At 39.0% G+C, this 25425-nt stretch overlaps 1 protein-coding gene and 1 pseudogene across 1 annotated transcript in view; one reads left to right on the top strand and one right to left on the bottom strand.

The window, feature by feature from the left end:
• The window catches only part of itprid1 (ITPR interacting domain containing 1), a 66534-nt gene extending 57950 nt beyond the window's left edge, over window positions 1–8584 (bottom strand). The window contains exons 1-4 of the mRNA XM_088072024.1: window positions 8069–8584; window positions 6397–6448; window positions 5489–5526; window positions 730–783 (exon numbers count right to left, since the gene is read on the bottom strand). Of these exons, the coding sequence (XP_087928150.1) occupies window positions 730–783; window positions 5489–5526; window positions 6397–6448; window positions 8069–8213 (289 nt within the window). The 5' untranslated portion in view covers window positions 8214–8584. The remainder of the gene's footprint in view (window positions 1–729; window positions 784–5488; window positions 5527–6396; window positions 6449–8068) is intronic.
• A 9846-nt stretch (window positions 8585–18430) lies between these two features.
• On the top strand, window positions 18431–19863 carry LOC148185970 (E3 SUMO-protein ligase ZBED1-like; annotated as a pseudogene).
• The last annotated feature ends 5562 nt before the right edge of the window (window positions 19864–25425 follow it).

Here is a 25425-nt window from a genome sequence, read left to right as displayed (position 1 = left end):
CCTGATTTTCAGCTTGTTTGAAGCAGAGTGGGTGGTGACTGGTCTTAGTGTAGCCATATCTGTCCTCTGCTGAGCCTGTTCAGTCCAGGATGTTATCTGCGTTGTCTGCTGACTTTAGTGAGATGTTTCAGTTGCTCAGTGGACAACTTTTATCACCTGCTAGTGTTAACAATTGTTTTGCAGATTGATTTAAACACTTTTATTGTCTCAGGGTCATTTATTGCATCTGCTACTGCGATGAAACCATGCATTTGGTAGATCTGTATATTTTCTATAAAATAACACACATTAATACAGTCCTTGCCAAGGACTGTATTAATGTGTGTCAGTACTGTTTTACTTACCAAGGACTCCTTGGTAAGTAAAACAGTACTGATATCATGTTCAAGTTTAAGTGGCATGCGGTATTTTTAGAGGTTAATTAAAGATACTGCTTCTCATATCTTGTGAGTGTGCACTATTGTATCTTGAGAGTTGCACCAGCCAATACTGGAAAACTCTAAATACCACATGTAGTGGTATGGACGCACTGATCCACTGTGAAACCTCTTCAGTGTACATACACAGAGATTCTGGCAGCTCATTCTCTTTCTGCTGTTGTTGGAAGATAAACACCAATTAACAACTCTCTGGCTTGCTTTCCTAAACTACACAGTTTGCCAGAGTCAGTTTGTTAAGATTCTCTGTTGAGAATGGCACCTTACAAGTCCAGTAAAGAGGACTGTTTACCTTCTGCACCCAGGGCCAGGTCATCGTCACTGCTGGGGCTCCTCCTGCGAGGCTCTGCAGGGGACAAAGGACACAGCAAAATGAGGGCCACAAAATACTGCAACCAACAGCAACACAACTTCTGTTTGGTTGTTCAGCAGCATGGGCTCATATTCATAAAGCATGCTCGCTGTCAGGAGAGATAAGGACTATAAAACCTCTATGAACTGCATATTCCCACTTCTTATGTTTGCAAATTAACAACAAACACATACTCTAGGTCAGTGGCTCACATCTTTTTTCTTTAAGAGACCCATTTTAAATCATTGAGCAAACTGACAAACCCTGAATAAGGTGCATAATTTATTGATACTTTATATCATTTTCTTTTAAAAATTATTGTTTGGAGCTTTATCAGACAGGACAGCTATATTGTGAAAGGGGGAGAGAGAGAGGAGATGACATGCAGCAAAGGGCTGAGGGTGGAACTGAACCCACGGTCACTGCAGTGAGGACACAGCCTCTGTACATGGGGCACCTACATGGGGCACCTGCTGTACCAGGTGAGCCAGTGGGCGCCCCATTGATATTTTATATTATTAATGCATAACAACAATGTTGCGGAACAAAGGATAAACAATTAACCCAAATAGTAAACAAAGTAACTACAGGAAGATTTTGGATAAACCAATCACAACCCAGCCACCCCCCTCCTCTGATAAATAATGTACAGTTGATTGAACATGATTAAACATTGTTGGGATTTTAATCCTTTAAATGCCAGTTTGAGTACGGGATGTCACTGCCATTTTTGACAAAAAAACAAACAAAATATGAGTTATTTTCAATATAATAAATCAAAGATTAGCAACAACATTGATTTTAACACATTTATAGATTTTTGTCAGATTTATAATTAAAAACCTGCTAAATCCATTAAGGACAAAAATGTAATTTTCCAAAAACTGCTGTAAAAATTTAACAGAATAATATCATTTTTCCCTAATTTTTGGATTCAATCTTTCAATCAACTTCAGTCCTGATCAAAACTTTCAGGATTTTAACCCTTAAACTGCCACTTTGTTTACATGAGGTTACTGTTTTCTAATGAAAACAAATGACAAAAAACACACACATTTATGAAACTCACAACCATTACAGAATATAATGATGTATTTTATAATGTCAGGGTTTTATTTCCAATGAAAGTAGAGAAAAAATGTCATTTTTACTGTATACTACCAAATGGCAACATTTTCCCATCATAACCCTATGCATGAAATGCTTGTAATTTCTTGGTGCCTGTTGAATTCTGGAGCCCTGCCAGGTAGTAGAATAAATCTACGCAACAAATATGATGTAGGCCTGTTGGTACAGATGTCAAGTGTGGTCACAGCTGAGAAGTGTGTGTGTGTGTGTACAGTGTGCATGTAAAGAGGCAGAACTATTTTTACAGTTTTCACCTCACTATTTTCACCTCATCTCTCTCTCTCTCTCTCTCTCTCTCTCTCTCTCACACGCATGCACGCATGCATACATGCATACATGCACACGCACACTCACTTTCACTCATTCAACTCCCTCATACACACACTCATACATTCATGCACATAAGATATTATTCAGTCAACCCAACATGTTCTAACTCCCAACTCATCACATGGTGCCGCTCTGTCGGGACCTTTAAAGTCTACCCATGATGTTTTCCGCATCCTTCTGTGTCAGCTGTTCACCAGGAAGCTGTTACAGTGATGTCAACAAATGCACATGGTGGGATGATGCAGCCTATCCCTGTGATGTCACAGCATGCAGAAAGCAGCATGACCATGATGTTTCCACAGAGCAGACTGTCATGAGAAGGTGAAGAAAAAAACACATCCACAGGGGAAGCAATCTCCAAACTCCCTCATGAAAGTCAATTGTTTGTGGGCACCATCCACTTCCCCACCCACCCTATAAGCGCACTCGTGCTCCTTATATTATGTGGTTACTGTCAGTGTTATTATCTGATGCTATCCTTCAGTATTTCTATAGTATATCTGAACAAGACCGGCTCTGTCCGGTCACATTGTAAATCGACACCAACTGCGGTGTTGAATGTGGACTTGCCCGGTGTCAGACAGCATATCATAACAATGCCATCAGTTCTGTCTGGCCACGTTGACAAGTGACACCGTCTGTGGGCATTGCATGTGGATGCGTTCGGTGCCTTTCAGAAGTCCATCAGTGGATAACCTCATTCTCATCTGCACCGTCTGTGTGCACTGCATGTGAACGCGAAAGGTGGCCTTTGGTGTCACACTTGTATGCCTTAGGCACTGACAGAGCAGCGTTGTTACTTTGACATCTGTACCAACACACCTACGTCATATTAGTTGCATATATTTATTTCAGTGCCTGGCAGGGCTCCAAGATTCAACATGCATAGAAACTACGAAATAACAAGCACACAAATTTTACTACTTTCCTCCAAGATAAAACCCTGACATTACAGAATGCATTATAATATTCTGTAATGGTTGAGAGTTTCATATATCTGGAGTGGCTGTGAGATTAAAATATGTGATGTTTTGTTTCATGACAAACAATAACATTATGCATTCAAACTGGCATTTCATGGGTTAGAATCCTGAAAATGAATGGTAAATTTGGTCATTTTGATCAGGACTGCGTTGATTGAAAGATTTAACCCCAAAACTGGGAAAAAATATTGATCATTAATATTTTTACAACAGTTTTTGGAAGGAGACATTTTTGTCCTTAATATCTTTAACGCATCCTAAATTATAAATCTGACTCTGCACAAAAAACTGTAAATGCATTAAAATCAATGTTGTTGATCATCTTTGACATATTCAAGACTGTGATTTTAAAAAAATCTCCCAGCCTCCCCTCATTTATTATACTGAAAATAATTTATTTTTTGTGTGTATTTTTCATGAAAAGCAGTGACATCATGTAATCAGATTGGCATTTAAAGTGTTAAGATCCTGAAAATAAATAAATTATTGATAGTTTTGATCAGGACTGAAGTTGATCAAAAGATTGAACCCCAAAAAGTGAAAAAAAATGCTATTCTGTAATATTTTTATAGCAGTTTTTGGAAGTGGACATTTTTGTCCTCAGTGACTTTAGCAGGTCCTAAATTATAAATCTGACTCTGCACAAAAAAATATGAATGCATTAAAATCAATGTAGTTGCTAGTTTTTGACAAATCCAAGACTGTGATAACAAAACATGTCCAACCTCCCCTCGTTTATTATATTAAAAATAACTCCTTTTTTGTCAAAAATGGCAGTGACATCTTGTACTCAAACTGGCATTTAAAGGGTTAAAATCCCAACACTGTTAATTCATTTGATAGTTTTGATTAGGACCAAAGTTGATTAAAAGATTCAAGCCAAAAAATTTGGGAAAAACATTTTTTTATATAGTATTTTTATGAAAGGTTTTGGAAGTGGACAATTTTGTCCTTAATGGCCTTAACAGTATTTTTTGCGCTCCCAGAGGGCTAGCCACCTAAAAAAGAACAATATCAGTTTAAGTGTGTAGAGCAGCAGCTTCGCCGTTCAGTGGAGTAAAATGACTGTTTTTCTCAGTGGACTCTGCTGTTTTTGATAAAAAGGCTTTAAATCCCTGTCGGTAAGGGCTGTCTGACAGCAAGGTAAAGCGGTGAAAACATTCTGCATACACTTGAGCTAATATTGTTTTTTAAGGTGGCTAATCAGTGAAGTTTGCTCAGCGCTGTTTGATTATATGTATATGTGTATATGTACGTAACGCAGGAGTTTTCTAGACGTAAGTTATGGTAAATCATCAGCTTTGATTCGGTCTGTATCACAGACTGCATAAATAATATAGGTTTATAGCAACTAATTGAAAGGTGGCAGATCTCCAGCTGCTGTAATCAGTAATCAGTACTCTGGGACAAGGACAGTAGTCCAATTAAATGGCCCAATGGAGTGATAACCATAGCTCCACTAAACTGTGCATGTAAACGTGCTGACTCTCAGCCTGAGAGACAAGCAGCTGAGCTCTTTACTTGAAGGTGGGGGGGGCATCAGGCAGAGGCCTGAGGAGCAATCTGCCGTTCCCATGGTTTTCTTACCCACCATTTGCATGCAGTTTGAATAGGCTGGCCTCAGGACAGGGTGGGGTATGTTTAGGTTATATAATACAAACTGCTCAACAACAACGTGTCAGTTTATTTAAAAGTGGCCTTTGATTTCACACCGCCAGATTGAGTTTCAGGCTCATCATACAGAAAGGAGATTATCCTTTGTTAAGGGGTAAATCACTCCTCAGCCATTATGAACATTGAAATGATATGTTGAAATAGCAGTTAATTTAAAAAATAGCATTGAACTGGATAACATATTTCTTCCACTAAAGCAGCAGGAAGACATTAAGCAGGCTGTTATGTTATATTTCCCTGCTGCCCTGTAGCTACTGCACATACTGCATGTCAGCTACTGTGTGTCTGCATTTTCTCTTTCTCACTGATGACTTCTGTGACATAACACATGCAGACTCAACATTCACTCTGCGCTCTGCAGTGGTAGCACGCTAAGCTCCAAGGCACTCGTAACTTACCCACAACTGCTCAACTCATTTCACTCCACTCACTCAACAGCTCACTCCGCTAATAAAGAAGAACTCTCAAACGCTGTACTCACCAGCATGCACCTCTGAATCACAACAAGAGAAGACAAGATAAAGCTGGCACAGAGTACAGGCGACAAAGACCTCTCTACTGGAGAACCACAAACATGGTCGTACCTGCAGCTTCCTGTAGTGGCTCACGCTTTGCATCTTCCCTGCAGACACAAGTCAGATTTTATTAGAAGGAGGGACAGAGCACACACACGATGTGGGCAAATTAAAGTATCATAATTGTGCAATATTCTATATACAGGCTTCCCAGGGCCATTGAAAACCTGGAAAAGTCATGGAATTTCATTAAATACAAAAGAAACAAAAACAAAAGTTTTTGTTTATTTTTTTCATCACAAAAAGTTTCTTCATCTTCTCCCCATGTCTGCCCACAAGGTGTGTCAAATTATTTTTAAGCACTTGGATTAAAGGGAGGGGCATACAACTTTAAATGGCTCTATTTTATATTTAATTTACCGCAAATAAAAAGTATCACAGGAGTATCACAGAAAGTCACAGTACAAACGAGTATTTTGTAAATCCATTCAAACATTTATCTATTTAATCAATATTTAACAAACTAATAGAATAAGTGTCAAGTCTAATTGTTGTTATGATTTACTTACTTTAATGCTTGATACCATGAACTGACTCAGTCACTTTTTAAACTGTTGAAATTATTGATCTCACTGGTTTTGTTGTTTTTACTCCCTGCATTTACATTAAGGCACAGTAGGTTAGCTAAGCATGCGATATATTATTTTCAGAAGTTAAGCTATACCAAGAACAGATGAGTAAAATGTATTTATTTAACACGAGCCACCCTTTTATCTACAAATTATTCAATCACAAGAGAAGCACAACACAAACAATGATTGGTATGTCAGCTTCTCATAAATAAACACACATACACACACACACAAAAGAAGAAAAGGAGTAAGTTCAAAGTGTGTTGATTCAAAGTCAGTGTTTTGTCATCTCAAAGATGGGAAAAATGAAGTCTGACTGATAGAGCAGCCTGTGGTTATACTCACAGGGTGACAGCAGTGCTGAGCCACTTCCTGGTGCTGTCCTGGCTCCAGTTTCCTGTGTTTGACATGATGCATCAAATTATAATCAGTAGAAAAGTAACCACTGACAGCAAACACATCATGTAAGAGAAGGAAGCCTCCACAGAGCTGACACAGCTGACTGGCTCAGCTGCTCAGCCAGCTCCACCACCACATCTGTAAAGTACAGAACACTAACATGTTCTGTACAGAACTAGTAAACAACAAATGGAACTGTGGCTCTGTGAATTCTTTGCATGTGACATGCCTGTAACAGATTTGTCATGCTGTTGCCTCAGTTTCAAATCATGATATTTTACACCTCATTTTGATCATTTACAAATATATGACAACATAACTTATTTGAGTTATTGCAGCACAGGTTTATCCACATTGTGTCCGTGTGTACTCTAAACTGCATCACTGTACAACAGTAGCAGGCCTAATGTTAGGAAGTTCCTTAAACCCTGTCAAAACACAATAGCACAATAGCAAAATCATAAAAATTAACGCTTAGGGCCCGCTTTCATCTTACACACACTTTTACACGCATAATACGCTTTTCAAAATCAAGCTTTAAAATATATGCATTATTATTATTATTATTTTCTTCTTTCTTCTTCTTCTTTATTGGGTTAATGTTTTAACTAACATCAGCCCTAATCATAATTGTCAATACTCATTAATTTTCTGAATTTTAATTGTCATTAATTATCAAAGCCCAGTATATGTCAATGATAAGCAGCAACATTGACTTTTATACATTGTATTGTGCAGTGTCAAATATATATAATATTATATATATATATATATATATATATATATATATATATATATATATATATTTACATTCATATTTTGAATTGTGCATTTTGTTTGCAGAGCAGTATGAGCATTATATAATAATATAATTTTCTATTTTCATTGAGTTTATTTTTTGATAAATATCACATAAATATCAAATATGCATTCATTTTCATTTCATTCATTTGACCCTCTAAATGCCAGGTCTATGAAGGTTTTATGTTTTTAATTCAAATTGTTTGAATATAATACATACTATACTACTTTTTTCCTTTTTTTGTTTTGATAATCACAGTCTGGGATATGTTGATAATTAGCAGCAACACTACCTGTGACAGTGCACCTATTAGAAAAAGCATGTATTTTCTCCATATGCCAGATATGTTAGAAATCATCAGGTGGAAAATAGTAAAAAAACAAAAAAAAAATAAAACATAACTAAAAAAAGGACAAATTCAAAAGCCCAGAATGACATCCAGAAATAATACAATGCATGTTCTTATGCTTTGGTGGCTATGGAATCAAAAATGTTGGATTGAATGGGTTTCTCTGGAGCATTTTTTTACTCAACAGTCTGAATGTAAAAAAAATACTTTCCACAGTGTATTTTAGATTTATTGTAGGAGCTGAGCTGGAAATTCACTGATTAAACAAAAATACACAATATTGCGCAGTAACAAAGTCAAAATTATGAAAAGGGTGTAAAATGTAACAGTCCATAAGGGGTTAACTTATTTCAACTTTACATGGCAGGAGATGACTAAAAGTAAAAATGATTAAACACAGATCACTGGTATGATTGTTTAATTTCAGTGTGTATTGTGAGCTGATTAAGTACATTTTCACAGCTCACCATGAGCCTTGTGGTCCTGAGCTGTGTTGAACTCAGGCAGGTCCATGTGGCTCCAGTAGACCCTGGATGCAACCAGGCTGTTCCTCCTGATCCGAGCTCCTTCAGACACCATGGAAGGAAACCTGGAGTGGTGGGAACCACACATGGGATCAACAGCTTACATATACACCAGAAAAGCCCAGACACCCCAAAACACTCACCTGTGTAAGTGGAGTGATCCAGATCAGTCCTAGTTTTACAGGGTCCTCAGCAGTTGGACCAGCAGTGTTGTGTGATGATGCAACAGACTGAGTTGGTACTTGTGCAGAGCAGCAGCTCACAGACAGAGTGATGCAGACAGCATTTTCTCATTTAACTCCTGTCCCGCTCAGTAAACATGCCAGAGCACAGGATGGACATGCAAATGACTTGGTTAGACTTCTCAGCCCTACAAGGAAATATAACGTCCTGGCTAACTTGTTAATGCCTTCCATCGCTTCCTGTGCCTCTTTTCAGTTTCTGCCTGCTGGTGTCCAGAATACATTCAGGAAGGTTCCTGGAAAAGAATCTTTAAATATTATTTTTATAGCAGATATCAGATGAAACAACAACATAAAAACTAAATGTTCTTTAAGCAGGAGAGAACGAGTAGTTTAATCATTTTCCTGCTGAAGTCACTGTCAGTCCTTTCACAAGTCATTTTATAGCTTCTAGCTGAGTACTTTGTTTCATATGCCCTTTGTTATAAATAGAGGCTTAACAAAAGTTTATTTTTTGAAGTGCGTTAATGCTGCTGTTATTATTTTTTTGTACAGTTTAGTATTGACACCCTAGAATCTGGTAAACTGTGAGAGTTTAGAGGCAGTAGCTGGTGGAATGTTTGCTCATGTCTGCAGTGTGTCTGCCAGCAGCAACACGCTGGATAAGTGTTCCAGCAGCTGAAGCTGCCTTTAAAATGCAAATTATTCCTCTTTCAATGGTCTGAAGAGATTAAACTGTGTGTGTCCATTTAGGGAAAGGAATTAAAGACAAGAGGTGACTGAGCAGAAAGAGGAAGCCAGTCAGTGAATGTGTTTGTATATCTGCTGTCCTTTCTGATTCTGCCACTAGGAGGTGACAAAACATTTCAAATCCCACACGCAGTGGGTTTAAATGTGGTTCTGAAATATCCACAACCACCACAGGCATCTGGTCAAGAATGAAGGAGACACTTGTGATCTGTTGAATTCTTTGTTTCTCCATAAAACTCTTAAGAACTGAGTATGGGCTAGAAATGATAAAGTTAAAAAAGAATAGCAAACCCGGAACTTGGCACAATATTACCATGCAGTTTACCCTTAACCCCAATAGAGGACACTCCAGGACAAAACATGGCAGCCGCTGCACTGTATTTATTACAGATAAAATGTCAATCCACTTCAATCCTACGTCTCTGTACTACAGAAGGTCTCATGAAGCTACATCAGCGAACAACTATAACAAAAACACTTTGATGTCAGAATGGATAAAACAAAATGGAGATATTTACATAGCTAACTGCCATGGCGTATCAAGTATGGTGCACAGCCATCATCTTAACTAAAGATAAACTGACAAATCTAACTCTAAAAGTAATATCTTTACAGTACATGCATGAATTTCAAGGAAAGCTTATTTTGGTTGAATTAAGCACACTCTGCATAAAAACCAACAACTCGTAAAGACCATGTAGCCACACTGCACACAGAGGCTGGATTGCATTTCTCTTATTTGTCATTTCTTCGCTCCCTGGTCTTGATGCACCACCTTGAAGGACATCCCAAAGCTCTTATTTGAGTGGGGGGATCATCATGGGAGTCATTTTTGGCCGACACGCCCCTATCAGTTATTGACTGACAGTTTCATACCAGAGTGAAGAAGGATCAAAGATTAAAGTCAAATGTTTCACTCCCACTCCCAAGTTTAATGTTTCATATGTCGTCTGATTCACCTTCTAAAAATCTGAACAAAAGGACCAAAAAATCATAAAATCAATAAATAGCTTAAATAAAATAAATGCATTCTGTGACTCTAAACGGGAAACAGTAAAGTATAAACACAGCGCAGGCTGTTCATGTGTTTCTTAAAGAGAACTCAGCTGCTCTGCCACTGAGTTGACCGGCTGACCTCTGTCTGCATTTTTAGGCTGTTTGTTCAGTGTACATGTGACATCAACGCCATCACCATCGCCACCTCAGCTTTAGCTGAAGAGCTTAACATCTTCTATGCCCAGTTTGACAGGGATAACAAAGACTCTGTGTTGCCTCCTCTCCCTTCTAACGATGCCGCCCTGGTCCTGAGTACTCACGAAGTTAGGCTCTGTCTGCAGAACATCGATCGCAGGAAAGCAGCGGGACCAGATGGAGTGCAGGAGCGGATGCTCAAGGACTGTGCAAGGACGAGCTGGCAGAGGTCTTCACCACCATAACCTGTTGCTGTCTATATCTTTGGTACCTGTATATTTCAAAACAGCTACAACAGTCCCTGTCCCAAAGCAGACAAACATCACTTGCTTGAATGACTACAGGCCTGTGGCACTCACCCCCATCCCTGCCAAATGCTTTGAGAGGCTAGTCATAAAGCACATAGAGCGTGCCATACCAACCATACTAAACCATTATCAGTTTCGACCAGGAAGAACAGGTCGACAGAGGGTGCCATTGCTATTGAGCTTCACGCTCTGCTAGAACATATAGAGAACAGAAACACGTATGCAAGGCTGTTCTTTGTTGATTTCAGCTCAGCTTTCAACACCATCTTGCCAAACAAACTCCGAACCAAAATGTCAATTCCTGGTCTAAACATTACACTATGCAACTGGATTTTGGACTTTTTAACCAGCCGATCGCAGTGTGTTAGAGCTAGCGAGCACATTTCATTCTGTTTATCTGGTAACACTGGGGCCCCCCAAGGGTGTGTGCTTAGCCCTCTGATCTACACACTCTTTACACATGACTGTTCCCCTTCTTCTCCATCAAATCGCCTAATTAAATTTGCTGATGACACAACAGTGCTCGGTCTCATCTCTGATAATAACGAGACCGCATACAGGAGGGAGGTAGAACACCTAGTGGCATGGTGTACTAACCAAAACTTAACTGAAATTAAAAAAGACTAGGGGAATAACAGTGGACTTCCACAGGTCTGGACAGCTCAGCCACTCTCCACTCTTCATTGACAACGAGGAGGTGGAGAGAGTCTCCACCTCCTCCCGTTAAGTGTTCATTTGTTATTTTGCCCTGGGTTTAGGCAAACAAAGCACGTTGTAGCACCGGTATCACACAACTAACTGCGCCACTGGACCAGTTCTAGGCTCTAAGGAGTGGGGAGCAAGAATAATTACACCAGAGACCGTTTCTTTAAATAGAAAAGGCCGGCAATTTACTGAATGTAAACACACATATAAAACACAGTACATAAAACCAAAAATACCCTGCAGGTTCCCAATAACAAGGTAAGTATAGATGAAAAAAAAAGTATTTCACTCTTTCTTTTTGTTCTTTAGTTCACCTAGTTTATTTTAGTAAAGCTAATCTAATTTAATTAGACCAGTCTCTTTTTCCTAGGTTGTACCTATCTTAGGATTCCTATTTTTCTTCCTGAGTTAACTGTTTTTTCTTTCTTTTACAGGTAAGAAAATACCTTCAAAACCCAAGTAAATCAAAATGGACCACAGTTATTCAAATCACATTCAAAAATATAAACATATGAAAATAAAAGTATGACACTTTCAATTTAAGTTCAAGTCCAAATGTGAGCTCAAGTGTTCAGTTCGATTCAGTCCAAAAAAATAATAGTTCAATCAGTTCAAACTAATTCCTGATACTCCTACCACTCTGGCAGTAAGTTACCACACGCAGAGGATTTCCTCAATGATGCGATGGAGAAGATGAGTTCAAGGTCTGGGTCTGGCTCGCCATCTTGAATCCCGTCTGTGGATGTGCACGCCCGCACATGGCAGACCAATCCTCGCTCCGACCGAGCTTCCAACCGAGCAAAAAAACCTGACCTGTGTAACAGGCCATGAGCACAATAAAACTCTTTTTAAATCTTCAAATCACACAGATAAATTCTTCAGTCTCTGAGTTGTAACGTTACTGCTACCGTGTTTTTTTCCAACTCAAAATGGCAGCGGAGCGGTCTCTTTTATCTCACGGCTCCGTCTCCCGCACTAATTACTGCACAAATCTCTCATTTACACAGCTTACACACACTTTTATAACATTCACAGTCTTCATAAAACCAAAATATTAACTGGTAAACAGTTTATGACGGAGCATTTCTTTGTAAACAGCTACGTTTTTAGCGTTAGCTCTCCGCCAGAAAAAAAAAACTACAACACGGTGAAAATGCATGAAAATAAACACAAGACTCACCAAAACCGATGTGGCTTAGTTCTCATAAAATCCCCGTCAGTTCCCGACCAGGTAAGTTATGTTTTTCGACTGTTTTATCGACTTTTTCACTGTTTTTTCTGTTAATTAATTAGCGCTGGTTTTCTCCGATTCCTCCTGTGCTCTCTCCCTCAGGTCTCTGCTGCAGCGTCACTGAGGTGCTGCGTCTGTGTTGCCGGTCCCTTAAAGGGGCAGCAACGTTATTTTCTGTCAACAGACTTTTAATCTTAAACACTAAATGATTGCTGAATTAACATTTTTAATTAACTCTGATGATTAATTGACATTAAATGACTCACTTTTAATTTTAAATTAATGTAGAAACTGTGTGGTCACACCAAATGCAATACAAATTTTTGTCTATTGTAAATGTTGTCGCTCTGTGTCGCTTTCTTACTGATACTGGATCAATACTTGGTATTGCAAGGTCCAGAAGGTAGAGGAGTCTGAATCATGTAGAAATGGTGTGAGAAAAAAAACATAATCCTGATACTGTAAGTTTTGAGAAAATTAAATCATATTCTCTGTCAAAATGCATTGAAAAATATAAATGTCTTTTTTTCACAGATTCCTTTACAAATGATTCCTATTTGAAATAACTTGTACTGAAAACACATTTTAAGTTACTCAGCTGTAAAACATCTTGGAGAAGTGAAGATAACACCGACTCCAACATCTCAATGTGATTTTATTCAGACAACTGTCATATTAGAATTCTTTATCTTGAATGGTTTGCTGACATCTCCAGTGGATCCCTGTTCACAATGGCTATTAATGTAAAATTAAAAAAGAGTACATTTTATCTGAAGAATAGGAAGAATGTAGGAAGAGATTTATTTTTGTGACATTTTAATTTATTTAGTAGATAACTTTATTTTTGTTCTCTGTTTTATTTAGATAAAAAGGATAATTTCATTAATGATAAATCCATACATTATATTATTGCAAGTTGCTCCTGCTTTATGTTAAAATAAAGACATAATGTGGTGCACTTTGTGGGGCAAGGATGGTTTAGATAGCAGAGTCATATGAGAGACGCTTCTCATGTGTTCAGTTAAGTTGAATTGTTGTCCTGCTGTTAAAGCAGATATTAAAAATGACAGTGAAACCCAAAAGACATCCCCATGCTTGCCTTACATACAGCCCTAAAGTTATTCAGCTTATGGATTCATAAATGAAACCTGCTATTATTCACTTTTTAAGGCTGGAAGAAGGCAGCCTGACATTTGCACCTGCCTGAGGGCATTAAAGCTGATTCATTGGACAGAATATGGTCAGATTGCTTCTTAATTCATTTTGCTTTCTGGACCACACATTTCCTCCAGATTGAACACAAGTCTTTGTATTTGACTCCATCAATCTTGGATACAACTGATTTCCATCTTTTTTAAATTTTCATTTATTATTGGGTTTGATGCAGTTAACACCCGGTAAAAGGTCACACAGGTCCGATTACACAAAGAATGGCTAGAGACGTGATTCCAAAGTGTAACAGTTTTTATTGTAACAACAATTAAAATGGTCCTTACTACTTCTTAAAAAAAAAAAAAAAAAAGATTCACAGTCTGTTTTTGGTTTTTTTTTTGCTCTTGCTGGGCTAACTCAAAAAAAGAAAGAATAACTATATACAACTTTAGGAACTAGGGCTTGGGCTTACCAGGGCAGCCAGCAGGGAAAAGGCTTTATGTAAAACACCACGTAAAAAAAATCAGGGACACCCAGAGCGCACTTCACTGCAAATAAATACCACCACCAAGGGATCTGGCTGCCACGTGCTGGGGGGGCCCACAGCTCCTGTTCAACACAAAAAAAAAAACAAAAAACACAAAGCAATTACAAGCCCAGCAATAGAAATATAAGCAAAAATTAATCTGATCAAATATTCAAAGAAAATTAACCAAACATAATAAAATGCAAAATACCGAATGAAATGAACCAAGGTCAAATGCAAAATAACACTAAAGAGATTATGTTGACAAAAAAACAGTGGACAATACACAAACAATAAAACAGGCCATGGCCAAAGAACTTCAGGCCTACTGCGCACAACGACCAGCTAGGCCGGAATCGGCAGCCTAACAGGCCACACCACCGCGTGGTTTTGATGGCATAAACCACGCTGATCAGAACAGCGGATTAAAATAAGGACACAAAGCACAGATAAAACAAATCGTGTTAACAATAACAAGAACCAGTGAAACAAAACAGCAGCTCTGTTAGGAGTGGCGGCCGGCGTTAGCAAGGCCGCACACCGAGGCTCTGAGCCGAACGATGAGTTGGCGTGGGAAACTGGGAGCTGAGATGCTGATGGCTCTACAGCTGCACGGAGAGCTCGCAGATGAGAAAAAAAAACACCGCAATGAGCCGATCCCACGCAGAGTGTGAGCACTATCATCCGCCGTCAGTCAGACAATGCACCCGCATTCAAGCAGTTTCGGAGTGCCAGGTTCCAGCCGACGCCAAAACAGACCCGTATCCCACGCTTCAGCCTCACGCCAGCTGAGCCACGCCACTGGCTTTCAGGAGGTGAATGTGGGACAGGTGTGCGCCAGCACGTATATACTCCAAGCGCCGCCTTCCAATCAAGGCAGCAGCGGGAGAAAGAGAGAGAGAGAGAAGGAGCGAGAGGACAGAGCAGAGCGCCACCCTCATCCTGCTACAACAGGAATCTGATTGATGGAAAAAGACAACACAGCAGCAGTTTGTCATCAGACACATCTGAAGGGTTTATTCTTTCTTTGTGTTTATGATGTTGTTCATAATGTCTAATGATGACACATAGTGTGTTTTAATGAATAGGTACCATATTTATCATATTACAATATCTGCTGCTTTGTCATCAACAGTGAGATGGGATCCACACTTACACTTCCTCACACCAGGTTTTAACCGTTTTAACCACTGCTCTCCAACGTGGTCGACCCTGAAGGAGAAAACACGAATGATTTTATATCCAACATAAGTCCTAAGTTCATTTCAGTATGAAGTAGTGTTCCTCAGTTTGTCAGTGAGGCAAAGAAAAGGGCTGAAACTTATCTGTGTCAACTGTCTCTGTGATATTTTTTTTAACACCTTACTTATGACATCACACCACTTTTGCATCAACTGTTTATGCCTTGGGATGCCGCTACCGTGATGTCAGCAAATGCATGTGGTGTGATGACACACACACACAAACACACAATTGCTATTGTAGGCAATTGGACATTTCTTGAAGACGTTTTATCTCTTAACCTAGTAGCTTCTTTAGTTCTAACTCACTGGTAGGGAGTCACAGGCTTTAAACCCTGTGTGGGTGTGAACATTTACAAAGTCGTTAGGGTCATATGTGAGCTGTAAAGTTATGAGTCGTTAGTTTGTGAATGGATGCTGAGCTGTCTATGAGGGGAACTCAGGACTGCTTGTAAGTGGATGATGAGTGGTGTCGTAGTCCACCTCCTCTTTTAATGATGGTTGTTCCAGTTTGACGTAGGTTGTTTCTTTCATGCCTCTTTTAAACCATCTGTCTTCTGTGGCCAAGATGTGTATATTGCTGCCTTGTAAGATATGTCCCTTTTCCTTTAAGTGAAAATGGACAGCTGAGTCTTTACCTGAGGAGCTGTCTGTCTTTTGTTGTGCCATACGTTTGTGGACAGATTGATTATTATTATTGATTACAATCAGTAATCAATATGCCACTAAAACATTTGCAGCATACCATCTTTTGATGTCAGTGCCACTCAAATCACCACTGACCTGCTATTTTTGTTGATGTCCTCACACATGCAAAAACAGAACGTGAAATATTGTCTTCTACTTGCTGTCCCTTAAAATGAAGTTAACCAGCATTCACACATCAACATTTGATGCCAATCCCGGACTGATTTGCTTTCCCAAGGACTAAATAAATACATTCATTGATTAATTAAAATTGAATACATGACATCATCATCTCAGCACATTTAGTCATTGTTAGGAAATTACAGTCTTGAACAAAGTGGTGGGAAACTGATGTTTCCATTCAGTAAGACTTCTGTGGATCCACATTTCCTAACTGAGGCCCACTCACCCCTCTGAACAGGATTAAGAAAAATCACACGTCTGTGATAATGATGGACCAGAGCAAAAGGAGATGAAATTGGAAAGACTTGAGTCACCTACAGAATGTGAACTCTTTTTGATTGTCCATACCTGAGAGCTTCCAAACTGCAGTGTGAATCCGCCAATAAAGCAGACAGCACTTTTCTTCCTGAGTCAGCAGTCAAGTCCTACAGATGTTGACATCTTCCTTAACATAAACTTAAAGTGGGATGAGCAGAATCTAAAATATGATATGATGTCTTGGGAGGAGCTTTTCTCCTGATTTTGGAGGTGTGGGTGCAGGAAATGAAAACAATCAAATTTTGCTGTCCAAATGAACTCAGTGTGTTTATTCAAGGTCATTGTATTTCTTTGAGACAGAAGTTAAACAAAACAAAAACAGGTATGTAAATAAAAACTCCAGTTCACTGTCTCCCACGTAAAACTAGTACTTCTGTCTGTCTCAAACTTTGACTTCGTTACACGCACTGATTCCTCCTCAGCTCCTTCACTGTGGCAGTCGGCTGATTTATGTCAGCTGGGCACCAATCAGTGCCCTGGCTGCCTGCCAGCTGGCTTATTGTGGGTCTTGTAGTCGTTTACTGGATGCCATGATGGTTTATAATCCTGTCTGCAACCACTGCAAGATAATGTGTCTCCCCTCTTTATGACTCTACTTCTCATGACATCATAAAACCATTTAAGAAACAGGTGTTTCCTGACCTGAGAGTTTCCAGTGTACAGTGTGGACTCCCTGGTCCAATGGAGAGCCGTGTCACTCCGGAGTACTCCGTAGTCATTGTTACTCAGGTCCAGCTCTCTCAGATGGGAAGGTTTGGAGCTCATAGCAAAAGCCAGGGCTTCACAACTTTTCTCTGTCAGCCTGGAATGGGTGGGATTAGACAGTCGAAATCATGTCAGCAGGAAAATCCGATCAATGTTGACCAGTTTCACTAACACTGACTAAAACAGGATGTGCAGGATATAATACTTAAAATATAAACTGTACAGCAAACATATGAATCCTGACCTGAGAGTTTCTAGTATACATTGTGGACTCTCCAGTCCAGTGGCAAGCTGCTTCACCCCTTATTCCCCTGAATGATTGTAGCTTAGGTCCAGCTCTCTCAGGTGGGAGGGGTTAGCGCTTGCATACCACAACAGTACGTCTTCAATGCTGCGGCATCTCCACCAAAGGTACTCTGTTTACTCCGAGAGGACTGTCACCCGAGACAAGGTAAAATTAAGTTAACGTAGCGCTAATTCATGAGATTAACGTTACTGTACCTTGCTAACATAACGTTAGCCCTGAGGAGGGCTAGGTTTCTATTAATTATGACTACTGTCGATGCGTGGCTAACGTGCCTTTCATACAGGCTTTATTTAATCTGTAAAAACATAGCGCTGTAGAGTGATGAGGGTGAAAAATAAAAACATAATAAAGCTAACTGGATAGTTGTCAATTTTAGCTCAGTAGTCATTGATGGATAAAACATCAAGTAGCACTGGTGCTCCAATACAGCAGGTATCATAATTTTATTTTGAACACTGCAAAAACTCAAAATCTTAAAAACTTAAAACTTAAAGTCTAAAAGTGTAAGTCTAAAACTTAAAACTTAGCTAGAACTTAAAATTTGCTTGACACAAATGAAAGTTCAATTGAAACACATGGGAAAAACATCTAACCTTTTAAGTGATGTGTGTTATCAGGTGTAATGACATTTTTAGAAATCAGAAATCAGAAAATTTCTTGGTAAGATTCTTAGTTTTTTGAGTGAAAGCAGTGAATTTGGTCAACTTGTGTAAGTTCAGGGTTTTTAAATGTACAGCCATGAACCTACTATATTATATAATTTAGTCTTAGTAATGTCAATTAACAAATTATTATTTCTCTTCAATTTCAGTAAATCATCACAGTCTCGCATGGACAAATTCATCTGCAAAGCGCCATTATGTAGCCCCGAGCTGGCAGCTGAGCTTACAAATAGCATTTTAAACATGATAGTCACAGACATGCGCCCACTAAGCATGGTGGAGGATAGTGGTTTTAAAGCAGTGGTTTCAACCTTCCATCCCAAGTACGAGCTTCCATCAAGAACTTTCTTCACAAAACAGATGGAGAAAAAGTATGAAGTCATCAAAACCAAGATGAAGCAGGCTCTACAAGAGAGCGACAGCGTTGCACTCACTACTGATATTTGGACAAGCATCTGAACGGAGGCTTCTATGGGGGTGACATGCCACTATATTGGGAAGAACTGGAACATGGTGTCCCACTCCCTGACGACGATGCCCCTTGAGGAGAGACACACAGCTGCAAATATTGCATAATATTGGATTGAGGAGGTGATTGCTAAATTTGACATTCCAGCAAAGAAAATCAAGGCTGTCGTCCACGACAACGGTGCCAATGTCGTAGCAGCAGCAAAGATTTTGGAAGGAAGACACAGATGGGCATCAGTGAGATGTGCAGGGCACACCCTCAACTTGGTTGTGCAAAGCTCACTGAAATTCCACCAGGCTATCTCCAAGTGTGTTGCTGCTGCGAGAAGCCTTGTCGAACACTTTAAAACGAGTGAACTGGCATGCACCAAGTTGAAGGACAAGCAGAAACAAATGGGTTGCAAGGACAACATGCTGGTGCAAGATGTCTCCACACGCTGGAACAGCACTTATGCCACGTTGTACAGGCTACAAGAACAGAGATGGCCAGTGACTGCCACACTCTCCGACCCAGCAGTGACCCACAGAGGGAAACACTACGTGGACCTCAAACCTGAACAGTGGAATCTGATTGAGGAACTGAACCAGGTCCTTGAGCCCTTTGAATCAGCCACAGTGTTTCTGAGTGGACAACAATATGTCACACTCTCTGCACTTCCACATCTTGTGCACAAACTTAAAAAGAACATACAGAGTCCAGAACTTGAGACTGCACCTGTGAGTTCATTCCAGACTCATGCAACAGAACAGGTCACAGAAAGATGGCAAGGACTACTTGAGTTTACTCCTGAATCTCCAAACATCACCCTACTTGCTGCTGCTCTGGATCCCAGGTTTCGAAAACTGAGGTTCTTGGCTGCTGAGGAAATAGTCAAGGTCCAAAGCGCAGTACGAGCCACGGCACTTGCAGCCAAACAGCAAGTGAGACAGCCCACTGCAAGTAAACATGGAGCAGACAGCACAGCACAGGATTCCCCACCAGCAGCACATGCCAAGAGGACTACATCATTCCTTGACTCAGACTCCACCACCAGTGACGAAGAACAAGATGAGGAGCAGCAGTTACTCCAAGCTGTACATCAGGAGGTGAAGGAAATATCATTTTTTAATTTTGGCTCTTAAACAATTTTCACAATAATGATGATAGAAAAAATGTACTGCAGATAAAGACTGTAATACAACTGAAAGTAGTGCAAAATACTGTATAAATAAAACATTTTTAATATTATTGTTGTTACACTTATTCCACAGGTCTTCATGTATTTTGGAGAACATCCTCTTTCCAAAAAGGAGAATCCACTGACTTGGTGGGAAAAGAATGCAGTACGCTATCCAACATTGGCAGAGCTGGCAAGGTCCCTGCTGTGTATTCCAGCCACATCAACGCCATCAGAGCATCTGTTTTCAGCTGCAGGTAACATTGTATCAAAGAAGAGGGCAAGCCTCAGCCCTGAGCATGTTGATATGCTTACCTTCCTTCACTGCAATAAAGTGCTCCTTTAAAGGTTTGCACACACATGCCATGAGAGAGACAGATAACAAGGTGTGGCCCTTGCCTTGATTCTTCTGCATATTGCACTCACAACAGAAATGTGCAGAATTATTGATGCGTGGACTCGTTCTAGTTCAAATGTTTTTGCCTCCTATATGCCACAAAGAATCCTAAAGGAGAAGACTGTTATGCCTGTAAATTCTGTTACTTGTAGCCAAAGTATTTTTTTTCTATTTTTATTAATGCCAAATGTTTTTGGTACTTACAAGAATACACTAAGTTGAAAGTTATTTTATTTTATATTTGTATTTTATTTATTTATTTTTTCTAGTCACATTTCCTGAGATGCAATTGCTGTTGGCTGTTTTAAACAATGTGCATCTAAAAATAAAGACATTGATTGTCTAAAAAAGGAAACCAATGGTTCATTATTAGGTGAAATGTCTTATTGTCTCATGTATATTTATAGTTGCTCTTTAACTAAACAAAAATATGTTTTATCCGATTACTCGATTAATCGATGGAATTTTCAGTAGAATACTCGATTACTAAAATATTCGATAGCTGCAGCCCTAATATGGACTTCAAAAATGTTTTGAAATGCCAAATTAATGTAATAATAATAATAATAATAATAATAATAATAAACTTAATTTGTATAGCAATCAAGAAATGAAGAAATGCAGCCCAATGTACAAGAAAGAAATTAAATGCACAATGAAGTGATTCACATCAAAACACATACAAGACAAAAATACAACAAAACCTCCATGTATAAATAAAATAAAATCAGAATAGAATGCATAGAATGCGTCTTCAAATGGATAAAATCTGCTTGATAATACTAGTAATTATAAGATAAAATACAGATAAAAATTCAGTGCACAGAATGCATAATATAAAATGGAAAATAAAATAAAATGTAACCCACTGATTTTATAAATAAAATGAACATAAAAATAGAGTATACAAAATGCATAAAATCAAGGAAAATGCAACATATTAAAGATGTGCAGCAGTATGCAAGTGCAAAGCAAAATGCAAAGCTGCAGAGCTAGTTAAAGGCTAAAGTGAAGAGATGCGTTTTTAGTTTTATTTTAAAAACCAACATGACTATAAAGGATATTACTCCATGGGCTCAGGAAAACTTTGGAAAACCATTGTCAGTAAACACATCACTGCATCTGTAAATGGAAGTTTAGACTGAAAGCCAGATATCCCTATCATCCAGAAACACCGCCAACCTCACTGGACCCGAGCTTATCTGAGACGGACTGACACAAAGTGAAAAAAGTAGTGCCCATGGCATCATGGGTAACTTCACATCTGTGAAGGCACCATGAATGCTGAAAGGTACATACAGGTTTTTTTGAGCAACATATGCTGCCATTCAGACGACGCCTTTTTCAGGGACATCCCTGCTTATTCCAGCGAGACAACATTCTGCACATGTTCCAACAGCGTGGCTCCATAGAAAACTGTACAGGTACTACTGTGGCCTGCTGCAATCCAGACCTGTTTCCCACTGAAAATGTGTATGGAGCATTATGAAGCACAAAATATGACAACAGAGACCCCGGAGTGTTAAGACGCTGAAGTTGTACATTAAGCAAGAATGGTAGAGAATTTCCCTTCCAAAACCACAACAACTAATGTCCTCAATTTCCAAATGCTTACCGAGTGTTGTTAAAAGACAAGTTGATGTCACAGGATGTGAAACATGCTCCTGTCAAAGACATAAATAAAGTGTGCACAGTAGATAATGCTCCCATGAACATTTATACCTCCACACGTGTGATGTTTTGGGCCCAAGCCCTTCTTCAGACTGAATAATAAATGGATGAAATGACTGGTAATAAATGTTCATGGGAGCATTATCTCATGTGCAGACTTTATTTGTATTTTTGCATATGTCTTCGTTCTGTCCAGCACCTAGTCTTTACTGTTTTTGGATGTGTGCGCGCTTCAAACTTTTTTTAAACATGCTCCTGTCCCAGCTTTTTAGAATTTCAGAAAAACTGTATTTTTACTAAAAAAAAACCAAAAAACAATAAAATGTATCAGTTTGAACATAAATTATACTGACTTTGTACTGTATTCAGTTGATAATAATAACTTACTAATCAATGCATTCTTTTTTATATATATGTTTTGCACTATGTCCAAACTTTTTTTTGGAATTGAGTTTGTATAAATTAGCAATTATGACTGTGATTCACATATTTTCAGTGTACTAAATGCATTTCACAGGATATTAAAGCAAACAGAGATCCACTAAACCAAGTATGTGCTAGTGTTTCTAAGATGTTTGTGTAAAAGAGGAGTGTGGTAACAGAAGGCTCTGGCTCCCATCCTACATTTGGAGATTTTGGGAACTACAAGTAACCCTGCATTTTCAGAGCTTAATGCTCTTGAGGGTTGATAGGGAACTATGAGCTGTGACAGATAGGATGGAGCCTGTCTATTCAGAGCTTTGTAAGTAAGGAGGAGGATTTTAAATTCAATTCTAGATATTACAGGGAGCCAGCGCAAAGAAGCTAAAACAGGAGAAATATGATCGCTTTTCTTGGTTCCCGTTAGTACATGTGCAGCAGTGTTCTGCACCAGTTGGAGAGACTTCAGAGACTTCTTGGGGCAACCAGATAACAGGGAGTTACAGTAATCCAGCGTAGAAGTAACAAATGCGTGCAGTCATTTTTTGGCATCTGTTTGGGACAGGATATGTCTAATTTTTGCAATGTTAAGCAAGTTAAAGAAACCAGTCCTTGAAGTTTGTTTTATATGGGAAGCAAAAGATCAAGATCAATTCTTGATGGAATATAACTCTGAGGTTCCTTACTGTTGTTCTAGAGGCCAACGCGATGCCATCTAAAGAAATTATGTCCTTAGAAAAGGAGTTTCTGAGTGCATAATTTCAGTTGAAATATAATTTTGCTCTAATGCCGATATTATTGTGAGGAAATTATTTATTTTTAATTTTCACTTATATATAATTTCATATTATATATATATATAACCACTCACAAACTCAGTGCTGGTTGATTATGAGCCTTTATTGATAAGTTTTAAGCCAACTAAAAAAATCAATATCAGTGTAAGATGCGCTATATTTGGAATATTTTCATGGCTTTACCTTGCTATCAGACAGCCCTTACTGACGGAGATTCAAAGCCGCTAAAACAAAAACACCATGTAGACTCCACTGTGAAAAACAGTCGTTTTACTCCACCAAACGACGGACTTGTTGGTCTGCAGCTGCCCCCATCGACATTTTGCTGCAGCCCCGTCCACAGCAGTAAGTTGTGAACCTTCTGCGCAGGTGGATTTGGTTTATCAAAGGTGATAACAGAGCAACACAGCACTCTATATCTTTATATGTTACAGTAGCAATTGAAAATGACAGCAGAAATAAACAAGTTTGCTGAATTTACATTTGTTTCAACTTCTCCATGGCTTCTTCCTTTTGAATGTAGTTTTCTTTTTTCTTTTACTCACACTGTCCCCTGTTGTTTATCTGTGTGCTATTGCGTTTTGCTAATCAGTAATGTTTCTGCATCACTGTTGTTTATTTGTTTGCTTTTGTATGTGTTAGCATGTCTATTTTCTTATCATGTGTATTCCCTGATTGGTTAATAAATTAAATTAATTAACCAGTTAATTTAAAAAATCATGATAATAGAATTCATCATCATCATTCATCATCATTCATCCATCATGCAAATAAGCAGAATGAGACAAAAAAAGACAAAAAGGTGAATCTTTCCCGCCATAGGGCTCAGGCAGCCTCACACTGCAGATAATAATGCTATTAAGTATTTATTGCTTCATAAATGCGATCATACCTGTATATATTGTACATCACAGAGAATACTGAAGTAAATCATATAGTCAAAGTGCTTGAGCCGCACTATCATGTGCCTTCACGTGTGACTTTTGGTCACTCTGTCCTGCCTGCACTGTATAAATGAGAAAGAGCTGCAATTCAGAAGTGAACAGGTCAGAGTCTGACATTTAATGACATTTGTGTTTTTACCATTGGTTATTTTTCCAGGGGGTCATGCCTCTGGGCGTGATGACAGATAAATAACTGTAGCTGTATTGTGTCTTCTTCTCTCCATTAGATTCCTGTGAACTCACAATTGACACAAATTGAATCAACAGAGAGATCAGTCTGTTTGACAACAAGAGGACAGCAACAAATGTCAGTGACAGGTGTGGCAATATGGAGGAGGTCAGAGAGATATGGAGGGGCGAGGCTGTGTATGGCTTTAAAGGTGAGGAGAAGTATTTTGTAGTTGTGGGGAGTGAGGGATGGACGGATATGGTTAATATTACTTAAGTGGAAATAGGCGTACCGGGTGACATGGTTAATATGGGAGGTGAAGGAGAGGGTGCTGTCGAGGATGACACCCAGACTCTACCTGAAGGGAGGGGCAGATGGACGAATTTTCGATGGGAATAGAGAGGTTATGGAGTTTGTTTAATGTGGACTTTGTGCCAATTAAAAGAAGTTCTGTCTTATTGCTGTTTAATTTGAGGAAGTTTGAAGTTAACCAGGATTTTATTTCTAGGACGCAGTTGGTAAGGGATGAGGGTGGAGGTGAGGAATCAGGTTTTGTTGAGAGATAGAGCTGGGTGTTATCCGCATAGCAGTGAAAGTGAATATGATGCTTATGGAAAATGCTAACAAGGGGGAGGAGCTAAATGATGAACAGCAGGGGTTTCACCTGTGGTGACGGGGACTTGATGGGAAGTGAATGATTTTAACTAATGAACTGAGTGTGGCCTGAAAGGTATGAATGAAACCAGTTGAGAGTTGTGTTGCTGAAACTAATGGAAGAAAGTCTATTCAGAAGAATGGTGTGTGAAATAGTGTTGAAGGCCGCACTCAGATCAAGCAGGAGGAGAATGGATAGTGAACCGAAGTCAGCAGCAAGGAGGAGGTCATTGGTGATTTTAAGAAGTGCCGTTTCAGTGCTATAGAAATGGAAACCAGACTGGAATTGTTTATATAGATTGTTGCAAGATCGATGGGTATGTAGTTAAGCGGCAATTGTTTTGTCAAGAATTTTGGAGATGATTGGAAGATTTGAAATGAGAATTATTGAGGTTGTTGGGGTCTGAACCGGGTTTCTTGAGTATTGGAGTTACAGCGGCTGTTTTGAGCGAAGAGAGAACAATTCAAGTGGTAA

This window comes from Plectropomus leopardus, chromosome 21 (assembly GCF_026936395.1).
Source record: "Plectropomus leopardus strain MGB_pleo_1.0 chromosome 21, ASM2693639v1, whole genome shotgun sequence".
Taxonomy (NCBI): Eukaryota; Metazoa; Chordata; class Actinopteri; order Perciformes; family Serranidae; genus Plectropomus; species Plectropomus leopardus.
The sequence above is the reverse complement of the archived record's forward strand: the minus strand, read 5'-3'. Positions and strand labels throughout refer to the sequence as shown.